Here is an 18,264-nt window from a genome sequence, read left to right on the forward strand (position 1 = left end):
CGGGGTTAGCCCGGCGGCGGTGGTGGCGGCGGGGGCGATGCGGGCGGCAGGATGCCGCGGCTCCCGGTGAAGAAGCTCCGGAAGCAGCTGAAGCTGCTGCTGCTGCTGGCGCTGCTCACCTCGGCCGCCTGGTTCACGTACCTGCACATCAGCCTGGTGCGCCAGGGCCGCGCCCTGCGTCTCCCCTTCGCCTACGGCAAAGGTAACGGGGGAGGGGGGGGTCTCCGGCAGCCCTCGGACCGGGGCCTCGGGGGGCTTTGGGGGTCCCCAAGGTGTGGTGGGTCCCCCACTCCACTCCGCCGTACCGTAGTACCTGTGGTTTGGGGGTCCCCAGGGAGTGCCGGGGCTCCCCGCCGCTCTGGGCTCTCAGAGCACCTGGGGTTTGGGGGTCCCCAAGGGGTTTGAGGGTCCCCCCGCCACGCTGGGTACCCAGAGCACCCCCTCAGGGTTGGGATCCTCCCCCCTTCCCGGCGCTGGGTTTCTGTCCCGCATCACCCGCGTGGGTTTGGGGCGAGCGGGACCCCTCCGTGGGCCCCGGTGTTGGACCTTCGGGAGAAGGGGACACCCAGGAGGGCCCCCAAACCCTCCGGGACATTCATTGTCCCCCCTCGAACCGCTCCGTCCTCATTTTTTCACCCGCTGCCTTGGCTGCGATGACAAAGAGGCCATTTATAGGCGCTCGCCGCTGCTGGAAGGGGCAAGCTCTTCTTTCCCATCCCTTCCCAACGTTCCCAGCCTTTCCTAACCCTCCCCATTCCATCCCAACACTTTCTCAGCCTGTGCTATTCTACTGCAAAAAAAAAAAAAAACCACCAAAATTCCTTTCTTCTCCCGCGCTCAGATAGCGGCCGGGATGGATTCCGGGATGCTCCGGAGGGACAGGTGCCCTAAGGCTCGCTTTCATCTCCATTCGCTCCCGGTTTTCCCGTGGCAGACCTCCCTGGGCTATCCGGGGAGACACAAAGCGACTCGGAATATTTGCTGGGTGAAACTTGAGCCGCAGCGTTCCTGGTGGGACTGACCTCGCCCAGCGCGTTTTGTCCTAAAAAATGAGACGGGAACAGGATTTAGTGCCTATGGAGGGAGGGAAGGGCATTCCCGAGGGGGTCAGAGCGGTCCCGGAGGTTGGCAAAGCCGCCCGGCTGGAAAACCCAAAGTTTCCGAGCGGAGCAGCAGCATGATCCTGCAAATTTTTGGGCCTTCTGGTAAAATCGGGATAATGCGAATGAGCGAGGCAGGAAATGAGGCTGCTGAGGGAGGGGGGGCACCGGGGGCTGCCGGTCCCTGCGGGATCCTCCGTGGTGGGAAAGCCGCAGGGTCTGCCTGGTGTTGCCGAGGGGATTTTCCCTGTGTTCCCATCATTATCCCGAGGCGCTTCCCCCGGCCCCGCCGTTATCCCGTGTTTGGGACGGCCATGGCTGGCCTCGGGCAGCGGGGAACGGCGTGGGATCGCTGTCCCTATCCCTGGAAAAGCCATGGATCGGCGGGTGCCGGGGTGCAGCGGAGCGAGGCTGAGCCGCGGTTTTCCTGCGGGGAGGATGCAGGGATAGAGTGTGTGGGATGTTCCCAGGTGCTGAGCCCGGCAGGTGCCTGTCCCTGCTCTCCCTGCGTGCCCTGCATCCCGGCCGGCTCCTCGGGATGCTCCAGGGGGAAGCCTTGGGTTTTGCAGTGGAAGGGAGGGGGTCCCAGCGAGGCTGCAAACTGGGAACGAGGGGTGCTGGGCTTTGGAGGAGAACGGTGTCTCTGGGAGGTGGGAAGAGAGATGGGGAAGTCCATCGGGTGGGGGAAGTGTTGCCCCTTGCCATGGGGAACACGGGCTCCTTCCCTGGCTGAGGTGTGGAGAGGTGGGTGATTCTCCAGGGAAAGCTGGATCCGGCTGTCCAGGACAGGACTCCGGGGAGATACTGCTCCTTGCACTGGGATTTTCCAGTGGGCGCCTAAAACCTGGGTGAAGGCTTGGGAAAGGCAGAGTTTAGGTCCAACTTGGCCTGTTTGGACACAAAGTGGTGGAAAGGGGAGGTTGGGGAAGGGTTTGGCCGTGCACAGATGGACCCTCATCCTGCTGCTGCCAGAGTGGGAGAGACAGGGAGTGTTTTAGGTGGAAAAGCAATGAATGGAGTGAAGAAAAAAAAACCCAATCAAACAAAAAACCCCAAATAGATCACAGAAAATAAACTATGTTAAGGAAAAAACTTGTTGCAACGGTTTGGGGGAAAAGCATCATGCCAAGGGTCTGTGCACCGAAAGGAATTTGGAGATAACTTTTGAATTTGGCTACCATGAGCCAGGACCTGTCTGTGTGCCAGCGGTGCTGCCCAGTTAATTAACAAGGAAAAAGGTTAATTACTCATTAAACAGGATGTCAGTGAGCAGCTGGATGCTCAGGAGGCTGCAGGTACGGGGCATGAGGATTTTAGGTATTTTTGGGGGGTGTAAAGTGGGGAAGACCCAGCCAAGTGGGGTTGGGAGCACAATGGGATTATCCCAGGGCTCCCCATGTCCCCTTGGCCCAGCCACTGGTGACACCTGGAGCTGGAGCATCCAGGGGCTGGGCTGGGAGCTGTGCTGGTCCCTGATAAAACACCCTCCGCTTTTCCTCATCTTCTCCAAGTAGATAATTACCCTTCTCTGCCTAATTGAACACGCAGATTCCTCATTGGAAATAATGAGGCCATTACGGTGCTCTCCCAGCTGGAAACCGCGCCGAGGCAATGGGGTGGAAATGCGGATGCGCCAGGTGGAAAGGGAAAGGAAAAGGATGAAAAAGCAAAAAAAGAACTGGGGGAAAAATTATAATAAAGCCCTAAAGTGGCTTGCAGTGGGGGTTTGGGGCTTGGGGCTTGCTGGGATTTAGCATGGGGGGTGTTGGAGGTGCTGGGGGGAGGTTTTGGGGGATTGGGGGAGCACAGGATGGGTGCTCAAGGGTGCTAAAGCCAGTTCATGGATGAAATGGGGCTCTCTCTGCCTGCTGGACATGGCAGGGCCTGGGTCACCCCTCTGCCATGGTCCAGAGGGCTCCCAAAACCCCTGATCCCGAGGCAGTGGTGGGATGGATGCTCTGTGTCCTGTCTTTGGCTGTTCTCCCCACAGGGACCATCTTTGGGGAGAGCAGGAGGGAGAAGGTTTGGGATAAAGTGTCCCTCTGGGATCCATCTCGGCAGATCTTTTGATTTTAATTGGGAGGCTGGAATGCTGCAGCCTGCTGTGGGGCTCATCCTTTTAGTCGGGGATGCCAGGAGCAGGTAGGGAAGGGGATGAGAAGAGCCCTTTGAAGATGAAGGGCAGTGGGATTTGGGACTGGGAGCTGCTTTTCCTTCTGGCATCATCCCTTTCTCTGCTGGGAAAGGCTGGTTTCCCTGGATGGACCCACGTGGGGTCCCAGTACCAGGGAGAGGAATGGGCTGGTTTGGGTGTCACTGGGGCCCTTTTTCCTCATGGGAAGCCCTTCCTGGACTACCCCAGGCTCCATGCCCTGCTCCTCTCGGGTGCCCAATGGGAAAAATTTGGCAACTGCCTCTTTTGAGTTTTTCAAAGGCAAAAATGTGGCTCTTCAGAAGCACGAGTGGCTTTGAGCCACCCTGGGGTGGCACCTGCCCCCAGCCTAGCTGTGACCCGGCCTCTTTGGCACATGAAGGGTGTCCAAAACTGTCCTTTGAAGCCAGGGGAGGTGAGGAATGGCTTTTCCCAAGCACTTTGTGTTGGTGTTTGGAATCTTTATCCTTCCTGGCACTGCCCTGGATCTCCCCTCCATCCCTTCCCTGTGCCTGCAGCTGGGGCTCTCCAGGGCTGCTCCTTGGGAAGGGCTGAGCAGCCCCCTGGGGTGTCAGTGGCCTTGGCACTGGCAGGATGCAGGGATTTTGGCTGGATGAGGAGCCAGGTGGGAGCCAGCTGCTGGAAGAGGCCGGAAAGCTGGAACAGGGATGGTGACCCCACAGGTAATGAGGAGCTCAGAGGCTGGAATGTTTCTGGGGTGAAATGCACCCTGAAATTCCCAGCATTTCACAGTGACCTTCTCCAGAGGCCTCATCCCAGGAAGCCAAATCTTTGTGCTGAGGGCTGTGAGTGAGCATCATTCCTGCTGGGATGGAGCAGGGTCTCGTGGGAGCTGCTCCAGCTCTTTTTGTGGCTGGAGCAGGGGAGACCGAAGGACATTGGATGCACAGTGAGGGAAATGGGGGAAGTCTGGGAGCTGTCCAATCCCAGGAGGGATTTGAGATGCTGGTTTTGAGCATGGAAGTGTCGGAGCCACCTCTCCTGGTGGGTGTTTGTCGGTTGGAGTGGTCTCACGGCAGCTCCATCGCCAGCCAGAGCGATTCCGCATCGATTTCCACAGCTCCAGCTGAGAAGGCTGTCACTGAGTGGGAAAACAGCAGAAGAGGAATGGGGGAGGCAGGAAAAATCCCCCTCGCTCCTCCAGTTCCCTCAGCAAGGCAGTGACAGGTCCCAGCAGGCAGCAGTGCCCGAGGGAGGCAGGGCAGGGGTGGCCAGGGACTGATCCCGTGTCCCCATGGTGGTCACAAAGCCCCTCAGCCCCACTGGTGTCACCACCCTCTGTCTGGGGGCTGTGGCCAGGATTTTTGTCCCTTGTTTCTGTGGCACTGATAGAGGCATTTGTGGTATTGATTCCTTTCTGGCTAATTATAATCACATAACACCTCGTTAGGAAGCTCCTGCAGAGATGCTCCTGCTCCCAGGCTGGGGAGAATTTGGGAATGGAACCTCTGGATTTAACTGAGGCGCCGCCACCACCTCTGCTGCAGCTGTGTCGGGGTTTAAATGTCACCTCCTGCCTTCCACGTCGCAGGGCTTGGAAAAGGGCCAGGAGAAACCCCGGCATGGAAGAAAGGGGCTGTGTTTGGAGCTGGGGAGGAGGAGGCGGGGGGTGGGATGTGAAAGGCTCTCTGTGCTTCCCAGTGGAGTTACAGGGCCGGGATAACGGGGAGATGCTTCTCCCATTGGAGGCACTGCTCCGTGCCCTGCCTGGATCCTTCGTATCCATGGCCTCCTCCCCAGGATGAGGATCCTGACTCCCTGTCTGGAGGCTGCTGTGACTCAGAGCTGAGTTGTGCCACAATTTGTGCTTCCTGCCCTCTCCTCGCTGCTCCCAAAGCATCAGCGTCGCTCCAGGGAAGAGTTTTAGTGCTTCCATCCCTTCCCTGAGCATCCCCATCCCACAGGCAGTGGGTCCCTGCTTGTGTTCAGACCTTCCCCTATCCCTGTCCCACCCTCTCTGGTCCTTGAGGGAGGCTGGCCGAGGGAATGGACACAGCAGTGCTGCTGTGCATCCCGGTGGGATGCTGGGAGGAACTGGAATTCTTCTTCCTCCCGGTGCTGCCTTCTCCCTCCTCTTCTTCTCCTGCCTCTGAGCTGCTCCTCCCACAGGGCTGTGGTTGGGACCAAAGGAGCTCCAGATTTTTGGGAGCAGCGATGCTCATTGGCACAAGGCACTGCCCTTCCCCACCCCTTATACCCCTGGCACTGGTTCCCAGTTCCCAACTGCCTGACCGGAAGTCACTTTCTGATATTTATATTGCCAGGGGAAGTCACTTTCTGGTATTTATATTGCATGGAAGCCCAGAAGCCTTTTCTCGAGTGTTGCTGGTGCTTTTGCTCCTTCCTGGATGTGGGAGCCCCTCGGAAGGGATGGGGGAGCAAGCAGGGGACTCGTGGTTTTGGGTCCTGAGAACTCCAAGGATGAGCCTGCCCAGCTTGGATTAACTCCTGTTTTTTACCCACTTTGCTCCAGTTTATATCAAATAATCTCCCACTGGTTCACAGTCCTGACATGGAGGGGAGAGAAGCAGGATGGCCACATCCAGCCATCCCTGTGGATGCAGCCAGGGATGCTGCTGGCGCAGGTTGCCATACAGGGAGTTTTGTCTGTGGAAAATCCCACGGGATCCCACAGGAGACAGGTTTATCTCCTCCAAGGCTGGGAGAGGCTCCTTGAGCGGGTACCACAGAGCCACTCCTGCCTCCCAGCCCTGGGCAGGTCCCTTGGGAGTGCTGAGCTCCTCGTGGCACGGATCAGCGTGGTGGGAATGACGCTGTCCATGTGTGGAGCGCAGGAGATGAGCGCTGGCTCCGGTCCCGCTGCTCCCCATCACCCTCCTCGCGGAGGGAAGAGGGATGGATGCGGGAATGAGGCTGGCTGAGGGGAGGGGGCAGCCTGGGGAGCTGCCAGGAGCGAGCTGGGGCTGCCAGGGGCTGAAGAATGGCCGAGAGCAGAAGAAGGGGCTTTAGAGCTTAATTTCCTGTCCGTGCCGTGGGGATGGGATTTGTGCTGCCATCTCCAAGGAGACGCCGGCTGTGCAGCCGCTGGAATACTAATGGTGTGGGAGGCGTGTGCCGGGGGGCTCCGGGCACCCCGAGCCCCTCCCTGGCTGTGGCAGTGGCTGAGGCCGTTCCATTTTGGCGAGTGGGAGCCCCCAGGACTTGCTGGTGATGGAAAGGAGGGTGTGGAAGGGTCAGGGACATCTTTCCATACCCCTGGGACTGGGTTGGTGACCCCTTTCCCGCAATTCCCATTGGGAAGTGGGGAGGGGTCACTGCTTGGCACACCTGGGGCTCCCCCGCATTGCCACAAGGGTGTGGCTGGTTTTGGGGGACCCACAGGTGTTAGTGGAGGTGGCTCTTGGACACCCACCTCTCCAAGCATTGCTTTGAGCTTCCCTCGACTCTGGATTGAACTGTGGATCCATGCACTGGCAGTGATGGCTGAACCACAAACTCCCCCCGTCCCCCTGGGTTTTGGGGTGGCAGAAAAAGAGGATGTCGTCCCCGCCTCAAAAAGTAACATTTTCCAAGTCTGCACCATTGTTTTGGGGGAAGTGGGGGTAGTTTGGAATTCCCTGCCCAAGGAAAAGGAGTAGCAGAGGGGAGTCAAAGGTTGGGGATGATTAATTCAGCACAGCAACAAAGCTGATGGGTCTGGGAGCAAGGTTTTGATGTAAGTGTGATTTTGAAGAGGGACATGGCTCAAGGGGACGATATCTGGGGGGATTTGGGGCTGGTGTGCTCTTGGCAGAGCTGCAGGATGCTTCAGGAGAGCTGGGATTTGGAGGGGCAGGAAGTAGGGATACATCCCTGAGGATGGAAGGGGAGCAAGACCCCAGCAGCTTATCCCAGCATCTCTTATGTAAAGGGCAGGGAGCTGTGGGGGGTGTAATTAAACCTGCTGCTGATGAGCTGCTGCAAAGCTGCTTAATGCAAATGGAACGAGGGGAATTGCAGCCAGGGACCCCCGTGTCACCCCCTGTTCCTGGAAGCAGAGGCAATGCCAGCACCTCCCCTTCCCAGTGCCGGGGAGAGGGGTGTCCCCAAAAGAGGTGCTGGGATGGGGGGCTGTGGTGTGACCCCTCTGTGCTCCCCTGGCAGATGGAGAGAGGCCGGGGGAGGTGACGGATGCCGGGAGGCGGCCGGCGGCAGCGTCGGCACGGCGCAGGAAAGCCGAGGATTCCAGCGAGAGCCACGAGGAAGATCTGATGGTAACAGGGGAGGGAAGGGGCCTGTGGAGGTCACTGCTCTGAGAGCAGAGTGCTCCAAGTCTTGTCTGGCTGAGGGGATCCCAGGGTTTGGGGGCTACGTCAGAACTCGGATTCTGCCCAGCAGCCCTCACAGTGGATGAACTCTCTAATATCCCATTGAAACTGGGTGGGATATCCCTCCCAGTATCCCACACTCTGCTCCATGTGCCCTGGCACAGCTTCCCTGAGAAGGGCCCAGCTTCATCTGCTCTGCACTTTTCTGGGCAAAGCCATCTGCTCCTGTGTGTTCTGCTGTGTCCTGGACTGGAGAGCCACTGTGCCCCAGGTGGAGCCTCCAAGCAGCAGGATTCACTTGGAATTGTAGCCACGAGGGCACCCTGTCCAGCAGGTCACCAAGCCCCTGCTGAGGACCCTGCTGTCCCTGTCCAACCTGTTGTCACCAAGAGGCCTCATAGCAGGGCAGCCAGGAGTGGGAAGCCATGGGGTATTCCCTGCCCTATCCCAACAGTGGGTCACTCCTCAGAAATAAGGGACAGATGGACAGAGGAGGAACCTCAGGTGCCCAGAGGAGGCACAGGCTGGTGCTGGGTAAGGACAGAGGGCATGGCAGGAATTGCATCCTGGCTTTTTCTGGGAGGAGGGAGAATCCTTCCAGTGAGCCTGGCACAAAACCCTCCTTCCTGAGGTCTTCCAAGGGCACTGCTCCCTCCTCTGGGGCTCTAATGAGTTCGTTTAGGCAGTTTGCTAATTATTTCCCCTGTCACTGTGCATCCAAATGGGCTGTGCTGTGGTGACAGTGCTGTGTCTGCCCTGGGGGCTGGAGGAAGAGGGGGATGATGCTCTGGGGAAGCTGAGGAAGAGGGGAATGCTCTGGAGGGGCTCCAGAAGTGCCTGGCTCTTCCTTGTCGCCCATCAGCGAGCTGGAGGCAGGTGAATGCTCACCTAATCTCTCTAAATTATGAGATACAAGCAAGGGGATTAACCTAATCCCCTTTAAAGGAAGAGGGGGAACGCAGAGACATCCTGCTTCCTCTGCTCAGGATGTAGAGATCACCTCTGTGCTTTTAGAGAGAGAGCCCAAAATTCCAGCAGCCCCCAAGACTGGCCAAACATTTTGGATGAACAGAAAACTCACTGTTTCGGAGCAGTTTTGGCTGAGGGAAGGGAAACAAGCTGGAACATTTTGAAACTGCTGCCTGCAACACCTTGCCAATATTTTTGTGCCTCCTGCTGCTTTCCTTTGCCGTGAGCTGTGAAATCTTTCGCCTTGGTTTGGCAATGCTCAGAATGAGGTGTTTAGATCATGGAATCCTGGAATGGTTTGGGTTGGAAGGGATCTTAAAGCCCATCCAGTTCCACCCACTGCCATGGGCAAGGACACCTTCTGGTAGCCCAGGTTGTTCCATGCCCTGTCCAACCTGGCCTTGAACTTTTCCAGGGATGGGACAGCCACAGCTTCTCTGGGCAGCCTCACCACAGATGCACGGAGACATCCCACAGGCACAGGATGTGCTGGCCCTGATCACCCATCCCATCTCTCCCTCTGTTCCTCCACAGAACGACGGGCAGGACGTGGATGGCTGGTTTTCCAGGGGCCAGCGTTCCAACCGAGCCAGCACCCACCCCAAACTCAACCTGACCAAGCAGGCCTTGCCCTGGAACGAGCAGGTGGGTGGGCAGGCAGCAGCCTGGGAGGGGATGGAGGAGGAGCCCCACTGAGCCCCCTCTCTTTTCCCACAGTACAAAGGGAAGGCGAACCTGCACGTCTTCGAGGACTGGTGTGGCGGGGCCGTGAGGCACCTGAGGAAGAACCTCCACTTCCCACTCTTTCCCCATGTGAGTCCCGGTGTTCAGGGGTTGGTGGGAGGGTCCACTCATCCCTCCCTGGGTCTCTACTGGTCCTCAAGACTTTGGTTTGCAGGGCTTGGCTTGGGGAGGTGATTCCCAGCTGGAGGAGAGGTGGGTGGTGATGGGGCCTCCTCTGTGCTGGGGCCATGGGAGCCTGGGATAATGTGGAGGAGGTGATCCATGCCCATCTCCTCGGCAGACCCGCACCACGGTGAAGAAGCTGGCTGTGTCTCCCAAGTGGAAGAACTACGGGCTGAGGATTTTTGGCTACATCCATCCCTTCAAGGATGGTGAGTGACAGAGTGTGGCCCTTTTCCCCCCATGGAGCAATGTGGAGGTGCCGTGTCCTTCCCCTTCCTGGCCACAGGAGGACAGAAAGGCTCTTGGAGATGGTCCCCAAATCCTGGCTCATGGGCAGGAGGGTCCTTCTGGAGCAAAGCCCCTTTTTCCTGTGGCTTTGAAGGGAGGCAAAGCCCTGATCCCATTCAGGACAGAGCCATGACATGAGGTCTGGGGTGGGCCCATCCTGTTTCCCCATCTCACCACGAGGCAGCAGGACCAAGCTCATGCCACCAGGGTCCCCGTGTCCCTCAGTGGTGACCCTCTCCATGGCTCTCTGCAGGGGATTTCCAGTTTTCCGTGGCATCGGATGACAACTCAGAGTTCTGGCTCAGCTCCGACGACAGTCCCTCCAATTCCCGACTGGCCGCATTTGTGGGCAAGGTATGGCATTGCCTGTCTGCCTTGCCCTGCTCCAGGGGGAAGGATCCATGTGTGGCTCTGCTGGGGGCAGCTCTCCTGCCTCTCTGCTCCTTTGGGAATGCCAGGCCTGCTCCCATCCCTGGCCAGGCCTGGCTTGGCTTCCAAAGGAGCCCACTTGCTCCCTTCTTGGTTGGAACTGCCAAAGACCAGGAGATTTAATATTTATTCCTGGGTTTTCTTGGGGTTAATTCCTCTAACGGGAAGCTGGTGGGCTTTGGTGTGGTGTCCTGCTGCTCTCATGCTCCTCCTTCCTTCCCAGCTGGGCACCGAGTGGACGGCGCCGGGAGAGTTCACCAAGTTCAGCTCCCAGGTCTCCAAGCCCCTGCGGTGAGTGTGTCCATGGGGATGGAGTCTGGGACACGGAGTCGCTGGCTCTGACCTCCCTGGGCCACAGCTCTTTCCCAAAAAGCACGTGAGGCTGGGCTGGAGCCCAGATCCATGGTCTGAAGGGGCAGGTGTCACAATGTCCCCTCAATCCCACAAAACCCCTCAGCAATGGGGACACCCTCCTCGGCTCCCTGTCTCCTTGCCTCAGGAAGGTTTTACCCACCCGTGGGCAGGACAGGGAGGCTTTTCCCAGGCTGGCCCTGGGCTCTGACCGCTGTGTCCCCTCCCCTGCAGCCTCATGTCCTCCCGACGTTACTACTTCGAGCTGCTCCACAAGCAGGATGACCGGGGCTCGGACCACGTGGAAGTTGGGGTGAGTAAATTCCCACCCCCCCATGCCAGGCCCCTTCCAGGACCAGAGAGCCAGTGCCAGGGATTTGCCCATCTGTGTTCAAGTGCTTTATCCTGGAGCAAAGCCACAGTTTCCCCCTCCCATGGCTGCCAGTGGGGACAAGTCCGTGTCACTGTTTCCCTGGTTATTCCAGCACTGGGATGCATGGAGTGCTGTTCTCCTTCCCTCCTGGTGGTCTTTGGGCAGCTGAAGACCCTGCCATCAGACTCCCACGGGCAAGAAGAGCCCACAGCAGGCAGGTCCCACCTTGCTGGCTGCATCCCAGCAGTGGGAGAGAGGTGGCCAAGGCAATGGAGCGATTCCCTGTTTTCTTCTTTTTCCCCCTTGGAATTACCATGAATTTCAAATCTGAACTTGCCTGCCTTGGCAGCACAGGCCTGGCAAAGCCTGGAGCGTGTGTCAGGGGCTCAGGCTGGCTGAGGGTAAGATGTTGGCTCGTTAGCAAAGGTTTCATTTCTCCCAAGAACTCATTAATCACTGGAGTCAAGCTGGTGCCAGCAAAGCATCAGGGAGGCCGGCAACACCCCTTCCTCGCTGGCTGCCCCCCTCCTCCCCATCCCCTCTATCCTGACAAGATCTGCATTTCTTGGGGCAAAAAACAAGTAGTGGGGAAAACAAATAGATGGGGGAGATGTTTCTGAGATGGGATGTTTTTGCTGGAGGGAGGGAGCGAAGCCTTTCAGCCGTGCAGAAAAACCTCTCAGCTGTGCAGAGAGAGACAACAACAACATCCACAACAAAAGCGGGACCCTCATGTGTCTTGCCCAGGGGGCATTGAAGGGCTTGTCCCGACAAGGGCTCCAGACTGGCTTTTAAAATGCTGGAGTTAAATCAGGGCAGGCAGCTCTGGAGACCCTCTTAAATCAGGGCAAACTCTTCTTTATAAAGCACTGGAGTGAGGAAAGGCGTCCTTTGGTCGCAGGACTTGTGATGGTCCCAGAGGGAACCAGCATGAGCCTGTATCCTACCCACAGGAGCCTTTCCCTCTCTGACCCTGCAGGGATCCCTGCTAATCCCAAACCCTGCAGGAAATGGGATGGGATCAGCCCTCTCTCTTGATCCTCTTCTGCAGGGAAGTTGGACAGGGAGGACCCATCCTGGGGTGCCGGGGTAGGGCAGCTGCGTCCTGACCCCTGCCACCCTTCTGCTTAATTCCCCATCTCTTTTTATTTTTTTCCCAGTGGCGGGTTTTCCTCCCCAGCCTGAAGTTTGAGGTGATTGACTCCTCCTACATCTCCCTGTACACAGGTAAGGGCCAAGTGCCTCCTGCAGCCACAGCCAGCGGGCTCTGCAGGGGCTGCATGTACTGGGAGAGACGGGAAGGAAAGCAGAACCTGGGAAATGGGGTCCTGGGGGGACATCTCAGCCTCTGAATCCCACCACTGGACTTCTGCCTGGTGTGAGGATGGATGCAAGGGCTGCAGTGGGTAGGATTGATGCTGGGAGCAAGATGAGATGCTGCTAAAAATGGGATGTGGAGTGAACACGCCATGGAAGCACAGCTCTGCTGGTGCTCCAGCCTCACCCTGCCTGCCGAGACCCCTCTGGCTCCAGGGCCTGGCCCTGAGTTACGAGGAGCTGTCGTGGAAGCGGGGATGGATGGCACAAGGTTTAATTAAATCTATAGATCTTCTGCTTCCTGCCCCTGCCCTGGCAGCAGGAAAGGGCTTGATAGATGGGTCCTGCCCTGGCGCTCCGCACGGAGCGGGAGCGGTCATCATTCCTGCTCTGGAAGGCGTCGATGAGGAGGAGGGGGCAGGCAGCAGGCAGGATCCGTGGGGAGAAGAGGGATGAGGGATGCCAGTGGTGCTGATGCAGGTGCCTGTGAGATGGATGACGTGCAGATAAATCCCTGTCCCTCAGCACTGGCTCTTCCTGCTTCTCCTTCCTGCTTCCCAGCTGCCTCAGACCCAGCAGCACCCCGAGGCAAAGCCATGTCACCCCTGGGGAGCCCATCCCTGGTGGGGGCTGCCAGCAGCAGGCAAAGCTCCTTCCTTCCTTCTTTCCATCCTTCCTCCCTCCCTCTAGACTTTTCCAGGGGCTTCAGCCCAGCCCCAGCCAGCTGCAGGGACACATTTGGGAAGCCTCTCCCTGCCACAAGAAGAAGAATTTGGGGTTTGGGAAGGGAGATCCTGTTTCCCTGTGTCTCTGCAGCAGGCAGGGTTTCCTGGGAAGGGAGCACCTGTGGGAGGCAGTTTGGAGCAGGGTGACCTCCTGTGGGAGCCTGGGGGCTGGTTGGTGGCCGAGGGTGACATGCCACCCTTTTCCCTGGGTAGGAGGCAAACCAGCTCGTGTTGCAGTTACCTGCAGGAAGGACAGGCAGGGTTTAACCCCTGTGTCCTTGGGAGTTGCAGCCCTGAGCATTCCCTTGTTTTTGATGCTGTGGTAATTGGAGCAGGACGGCCTGGCTGGGATCAGCCATGCCCTCGTCCTCATTAGTCGATGCAATAATCATTAGCCTGATTAGTCACGGGGTCTGCGAGATGCCTGGGAGGGCAACACTGCCTTCCCAGGGTGCTGGAGGAATCCACAAACCCTCTTGGAGGGACTGGGAAAGGCCCCCTCGGAGGATGCTCCCGGTGTGCCCGGGGGGTTCAGCCCCGGCCCTGTCCCGCAGATGAATCCTCCCTGAAGATGAACCATGTGGAGCACATCCCGCAGACCTTGGCCAGCCACCCCGGGAGCCACCTCTGGGCGGCCCAGCAGGACGAGCACGGGGCCGACATGCTCAAAGCCGACCCCAGGGACACGTTCTTCCTCAGTAAGTGCCTGAGAATGCATCCACGCTGATCCCCGGCGGGGTTTGGGAGAGGAAAAAGGCTGCTGTGGGCACCTGGGTCACCCCTGCCACCCTCTGCCCATCTCTTGAGTGGAGGCATCCCTGTGGGGGTCTGTGGGAGCACTTTGGGATGCTTTGGGCTTCTCCACAGCCCCTTCCATCGAGGCTTCCCGTGTGGAGAACGTGCTGGTGCCCTGTGCCTACAGCCCCACCTATGTGGTGAAGGATTTCCCCATCGCCCGCTACCAGGGCCTGCAGTTCGTAAGTGTCTCCCTGGGGACAGGGCCACGCTCCCACGGGGACACGGTGGGACCCAGGGCAGGGGTGTTCCCACCTGGGTCAAATCCAGGAGGAAGCGTCCCTTGCTGGAGTCGGGCTGAGCTTGCAGGGCTCAGCCTGAGAGGGTTGGGGTTAAATCCCGGTGTCTGAGGTGCTGGGGGTCACTGATGTTGGCGGTGGCCTCAGGTCCCCAACTCCTCGGGGTGATGTGGCACTGTTTACCCCCCAGGTCTACCTCTCGTTCGTGTATCCCAACGACTTCACGCGCCTCACTCACATGGAGACGGAGAACAAGTGCTTCTACAGGGAGTCTCCCCTCTACCTGGAAAAGTAGGTACTGGGGGCTGGGATTTTGGGGTGCTGCACAGAGGGGGCTGGTGTCAACAGTGCTGAGATGATGCATCCTCAGCCATGTGTCCCTGTCCCCCGTGGAAGGGCCACCCCAGGCTGGCTCTTTGCCCATCTCCCAGGCATGCAGCAGCTTGAGTGCTGGCAGTGCTCCTGGATTTGGGATTTGGGAACCCCGGCTCCCTTGGCAGCTGGGTGCTCCTCCCCACACACATCCCCTCGCACCTCCCTTCTCCCGGGCCCTCACTTTCCCTCTCCATTCCCAGGTTTGGGTTCTACAAGTACATGAAGATGGATGAGGAGGAGGATCCACGGCAGCAAGCGTTTCTCTTCCTCGGCCCTGACAGTGAGTCACCAGGATCGCTGGGCACAGGGCCGAGCTCCCGGCATCCTCACTGGCAGCTCATCCCCTTGGAGCTGTGGCTCATTGGGATGAGTCCAGCACTGCCAGAGGCTGCAGGAGGGCTGGGCTGTGCAGAGCAGCATCCCTCAGAGCACCCCTGCGAGCATCCTGCTTGGCATGACAACAGGGCGATGTGGGATGTGGGAAGCAGGACGCTGGATTGGGATTTACTCTCCCTCCAACATCTCTTGGGTTGGCTTTGGCAGTGAGCAGCAGGAACCGGGCCCAGGGTGGAGCCTGGGGATGTCTGTGGAGCCTGGGGGTGCTCCTGGGGAACCAGAGGCTGTTCAGAGTCTGCCTTGGGCAGTTTGGCAAAGCCCTGGCAGGTCGGGTTTGCTCCTGGATGAAGTGGGATTGGTGCCGAGATTTGAGGTGGGGGTAAGTGACAGCAACTGGAGCTGCCAGCCCTGGTGGGCATCCCTGTGTGGGCATCCCCTGGTGCCCCAGCTCTGCTCCCTCACCTCAGCCACTCACGGGTTCCTCTCCTGCTGGGATCAGGCTCTGCCTCCTTGTCTTGGCCTGTCAGGGTGTTAATGTCTGCCTTCTCTGCCTAGATTTCCTGGAGGATGAAGAGGAGGAAGGAGTGGACAGCCCGGAGCCCACAGACCCCCCTCGTGATGCCAAGGAGCACAGCTTTGGGCCGGCACCCAGAGCCAAAGGGAAGGATCCCGCGCCGGTCACTGGGGATTACAGGGATGACCTGGACTATTACAGCTTCCGCCGGAAGCGGGGCCGGGCGCAGGCTGAGGGGGGCACCCCCGGGCAGCTGGGGACACGGGGCACGTCCAGCCCACCGGCCGCTCACCAGGAGGATCCCGCGCCGGAGCGGGGCCCGGGCCGGGCGCTCCAGTGGCTGCCCCAGGAGGACGAGGAGGATGAGCTGGGGCTGCCGGCGTCTCCAAAGCACGGCACTGCCCTGGGCCTCCAGCCCCACCTCTCTGTGCCCATCTTTGGTGGCAAAGCCAAAACACCGGGTCCCAGCAGGCCAGCAGCTCCCAGTGAGGACAAGAAGCCCCGGAAAAGCCAGGAGAAAGTCTATGTGACCCGGCTGCAGCCCGGGAAGCGCAAAGCTCCAGCCCAGGAGCCGGCCTTCCCCGGCATTTTCCTCTATCCAAAGCCTGTGAAAAGAGTCCACCTCCGCTCCAGGACCCCGCAGAAGCATCCCATCACCCCCAACAAGCTCCGGGCTGTCCCTGGCCGCCGGAGCCCCTGGCTCCTGAGCAGCATCTCCAAGGAGAGGGACCCTGCCAGGCGGAAGAGCGGCAGGAGGTGGGACCGGCCACCCAAGCAGCGAGTGCTGCCCGGCCTCCTTGCCCTGGGCACCGAGGGGCTCTTCAGCCATGAGGACACGACCCCTGCTCCGGGCAGGACAGCAGCCACTGCTGACTACAACTCATCCGAGACCACCCGCTCCGAGGGGACACGGGTGACGTCCTTTCTGAAGGTGTCGGAAACAACAGCGTCGCAGCAGGAGGAGGGAAAGGGACAGGAGGAGGAGGAGGATGAGGAGGAAGAGGTGTCAGACTATTCCTACGAGGCGGGGGAGCTGCAGCAGGGCTGGCTGGAGGACTCCATCAACTGGCAGCGGACGTTCAGCGTTAGCTCTGTGGATTTCGAGCTGCTGCGCTCTGACTGGAACGACCTGCGCTGCAACGTGTCGGGAAACCTGCAGCTGGGCGAGAGCGAGGTGGTGGACGTGGTGGCCCAGTACATGGAGAGGCTCAACGAGAAGAACGGAGGGTGCGGAGGGAGTGGGATGCCGGCGGGAATTCACGGGGGTGGGTCTTGGATTGTGGGAAGCAGAGCTCACGATGATGGTGATTTCAAGGCTTCTCTTTTCCCTGCAGGATCTACACCCTCCTGAGGATTATCAACGTGGAGAAGCGGCGGGACACGGCGCGGGGGAACCGGTACCTGCTGGAGCTGGAGCTGGTGGAGCGGGGCCAGCGCACGGTGCGGCTCTCCGAGTACGTCTACGTCCTCCTGCACCAGGGCAAGCAGGACGACAGCGCCGAGGCCAACCCCGACGGGCTGGCCCTGGGGGCCACCGAGCCCCAGCCCAGTGCCTGGAGCATCCTCTATGGAAAATCTGTCCTGTGCCGGCCGCTGCGGCTCAGCTGGAGGCAGGACGTCATGGTGCACTTCGTGGTGCCAGGTAGGTGACAGCAGGACACGGCTCTCCGCGATCTGTGCTGCTCCCTCAGCATCCTCCAGCGGGGTGAGGGTGTCACCGCTCCTCAGAGGGGATTGGTTTGGCTGGGAGGGGGTGCTGTGGGTCCCTGCTGTGAGCCTGAGGGATGTGTCTCCGGCAGTGAAGAACCAGGCCCGCTGGGTGCAGCAGTTCATCTCGGACATGGCCGGCCTCTACGGGGCCACGAGGGATGCCAACTTCAACGTCATCCTGGTGGACTTCGACAGCGAGGACATGGATGTGGAGAAGGCCCTGCAGGATGCCCGACTACCCCGGTAACTCCCAGCCTCCTCCTCATTTTTGGGGGTTTAAACTACTTTTCCATGTGGTTTTGAGGGTGCAGAAACTTGACTCCATGGGGGGACCCTCAGCTTGAGCTATAGCACTTGGGTCGTCCTGAAAAGGCATCTTGCCCCATGCTGGTGGTTCCTGTCCCCTCCTGGCTGTGTCCCTGTCTATCCCCAGTGCTACTTGCCCTGTCCTCTCTCCCCAGGTTCCAATACCTGCGGCGCACAGGGAATTTCGAGCGCTCTGCCGGGCTCCAGGCCGGCGTGGACATGGTAGAGGTGAGCAGGGACAGGGACCAGCTCTGGCTGTGGCTTCTCTCCCAGGGCTGTTCCTCTCTGATTCCCCTGCCCCGTGTCTGTCCCTTCCAGGACGAGCACAGCATCGTGTTCCTGTGTGACTTGCACATCCATTTCCCTGCCAACATCCTGGACAGCATCCGGAAGCACTGCGTGGAGGGGAAGCTGGCCTACGCTCCCATCGTCATGAGGCTGAGCTGTGGCAGCTCCCCTCGGGAGCCCAACGGTGAGCAGGGACCCCTTGCCCGCTGGGAGCACCCCAAAACCAGGCCATCACCTGGTGGATTTCCGCAGGAGGTGGCACAGATGGGGATGGACCCGTGGTGGAAAGAGAGGTTGGGATGGGGAATCCCTGAGGCTCCCAGGTGGTGGGGAGAGCACAGAGGGGATGACATGTGCATTTGGGGGTCCCCCCAACCCTCACCTCATTGCTCCCCACCTCCAGGCTACTGGGAGGTGAACGGCTTCGGCCTCTTTGGCATCTACAAGTCGGACTTTGACCGTGTGGGAGGGATGAACACGGAGGAGTTCCGGGACCGCTGGGGCGGGGAGGATTGGGAGCTCCTGGACAGGTGAGCCTGGGGGTCCTGCAGCCCCTAAACCCCCAGGAACAGGGTCAGCCATGTGGATTTGGGTGCATCCATCAAGCTGGCTGGGGGCTGGATGATGGGGTGGTGAAGGGGAAAACTTCCCTTTGGGAGGGCCATCTCCATCTGTCAATCTATCCGGAGCCTTGTCCCTCTGTCCATCCATCTCTTGAGCCCCATCCCTTCCTTCTTCCATACCCTGAGCCCTGTCCCTTTCTCCCTTCATCCCTTGAGCCCCATCCCTCTGTCCTTGATCC

General features: G+C 59.4%; 1 protein-coding gene across 1 annotated transcript in view; it reads left to right on the forward strand.

Moving 5' to 3' along the window:
- The first annotated feature begins 6 nt into the window (after window positions 1-6).
- B4GALNT4 (beta-1,4-N-acetyl-galactosaminyltransferase 4) overlaps window positions 7-18,264 on the forward strand; it is a 19,569-nt gene continuing 1,311 nt past the window's right edge. The window contains exons 1-19 of the mRNA XM_015632317.3: window positions 7-202; window positions 7,378-7,487; window positions 9,045-9,155; window positions 9,228-9,323; window positions 9,535-9,625; window positions 9,958-10,058; window positions 10,357-10,424; window positions 10,719-10,797; window positions 12,018-12,084; window positions 13,454-13,597; window positions 13,767-13,876; window positions 14,124-14,224; window positions 14,509-14,588; window positions 15,200-16,385; window positions 16,493-16,800; window positions 16,958-17,111; window positions 17,330-17,402; window positions 17,493-17,646; window positions 17,866-17,992. Coding sequence (XP_015487803.1) covers window positions 52-202; window positions 7,378-7,487; window positions 9,045-9,155; window positions 9,228-9,323; window positions 9,535-9,625; window positions 9,958-10,058; window positions 10,357-10,424; window positions 10,719-10,797; window positions 12,018-12,084; window positions 13,454-13,597; window positions 13,767-13,876; window positions 14,124-14,224; window positions 14,509-14,588; window positions 15,200-16,385; window positions 16,493-16,800; window positions 16,958-17,111; window positions 17,330-17,402; window positions 17,493-17,646; window positions 17,866-17,992 — 3,311 coding nt within the window. The 5' untranslated portion in view covers window positions 7-51. The remainder of the gene's footprint in view (window positions 203-7,377; window positions 7,488-9,044; window positions 9,156-9,227; window positions 9,324-9,534; window positions 9,626-9,957; window positions 10,059-10,356; window positions 10,425-10,718; window positions 10,798-12,017; window positions 12,085-13,453; window positions 13,598-13,766; window positions 13,877-14,123; window positions 14,225-14,508; window positions 14,589-15,199; window positions 16,386-16,492; window positions 16,801-16,957; window positions 17,112-17,329; window positions 17,403-17,492; window positions 17,647-17,865; window positions 17,993-18,264) is intronic.

The sequence above is a fragment of the Parus major genome, chromosome 5 (genome assembly GCF_001522545.3).
Source record: "Parus major isolate Abel chromosome 5, Parus_major1.1, whole genome shotgun sequence".
NCBI lineage: Eukaryota > Metazoa > Chordata > Aves > Passeriformes > Paridae > Parus > Parus major.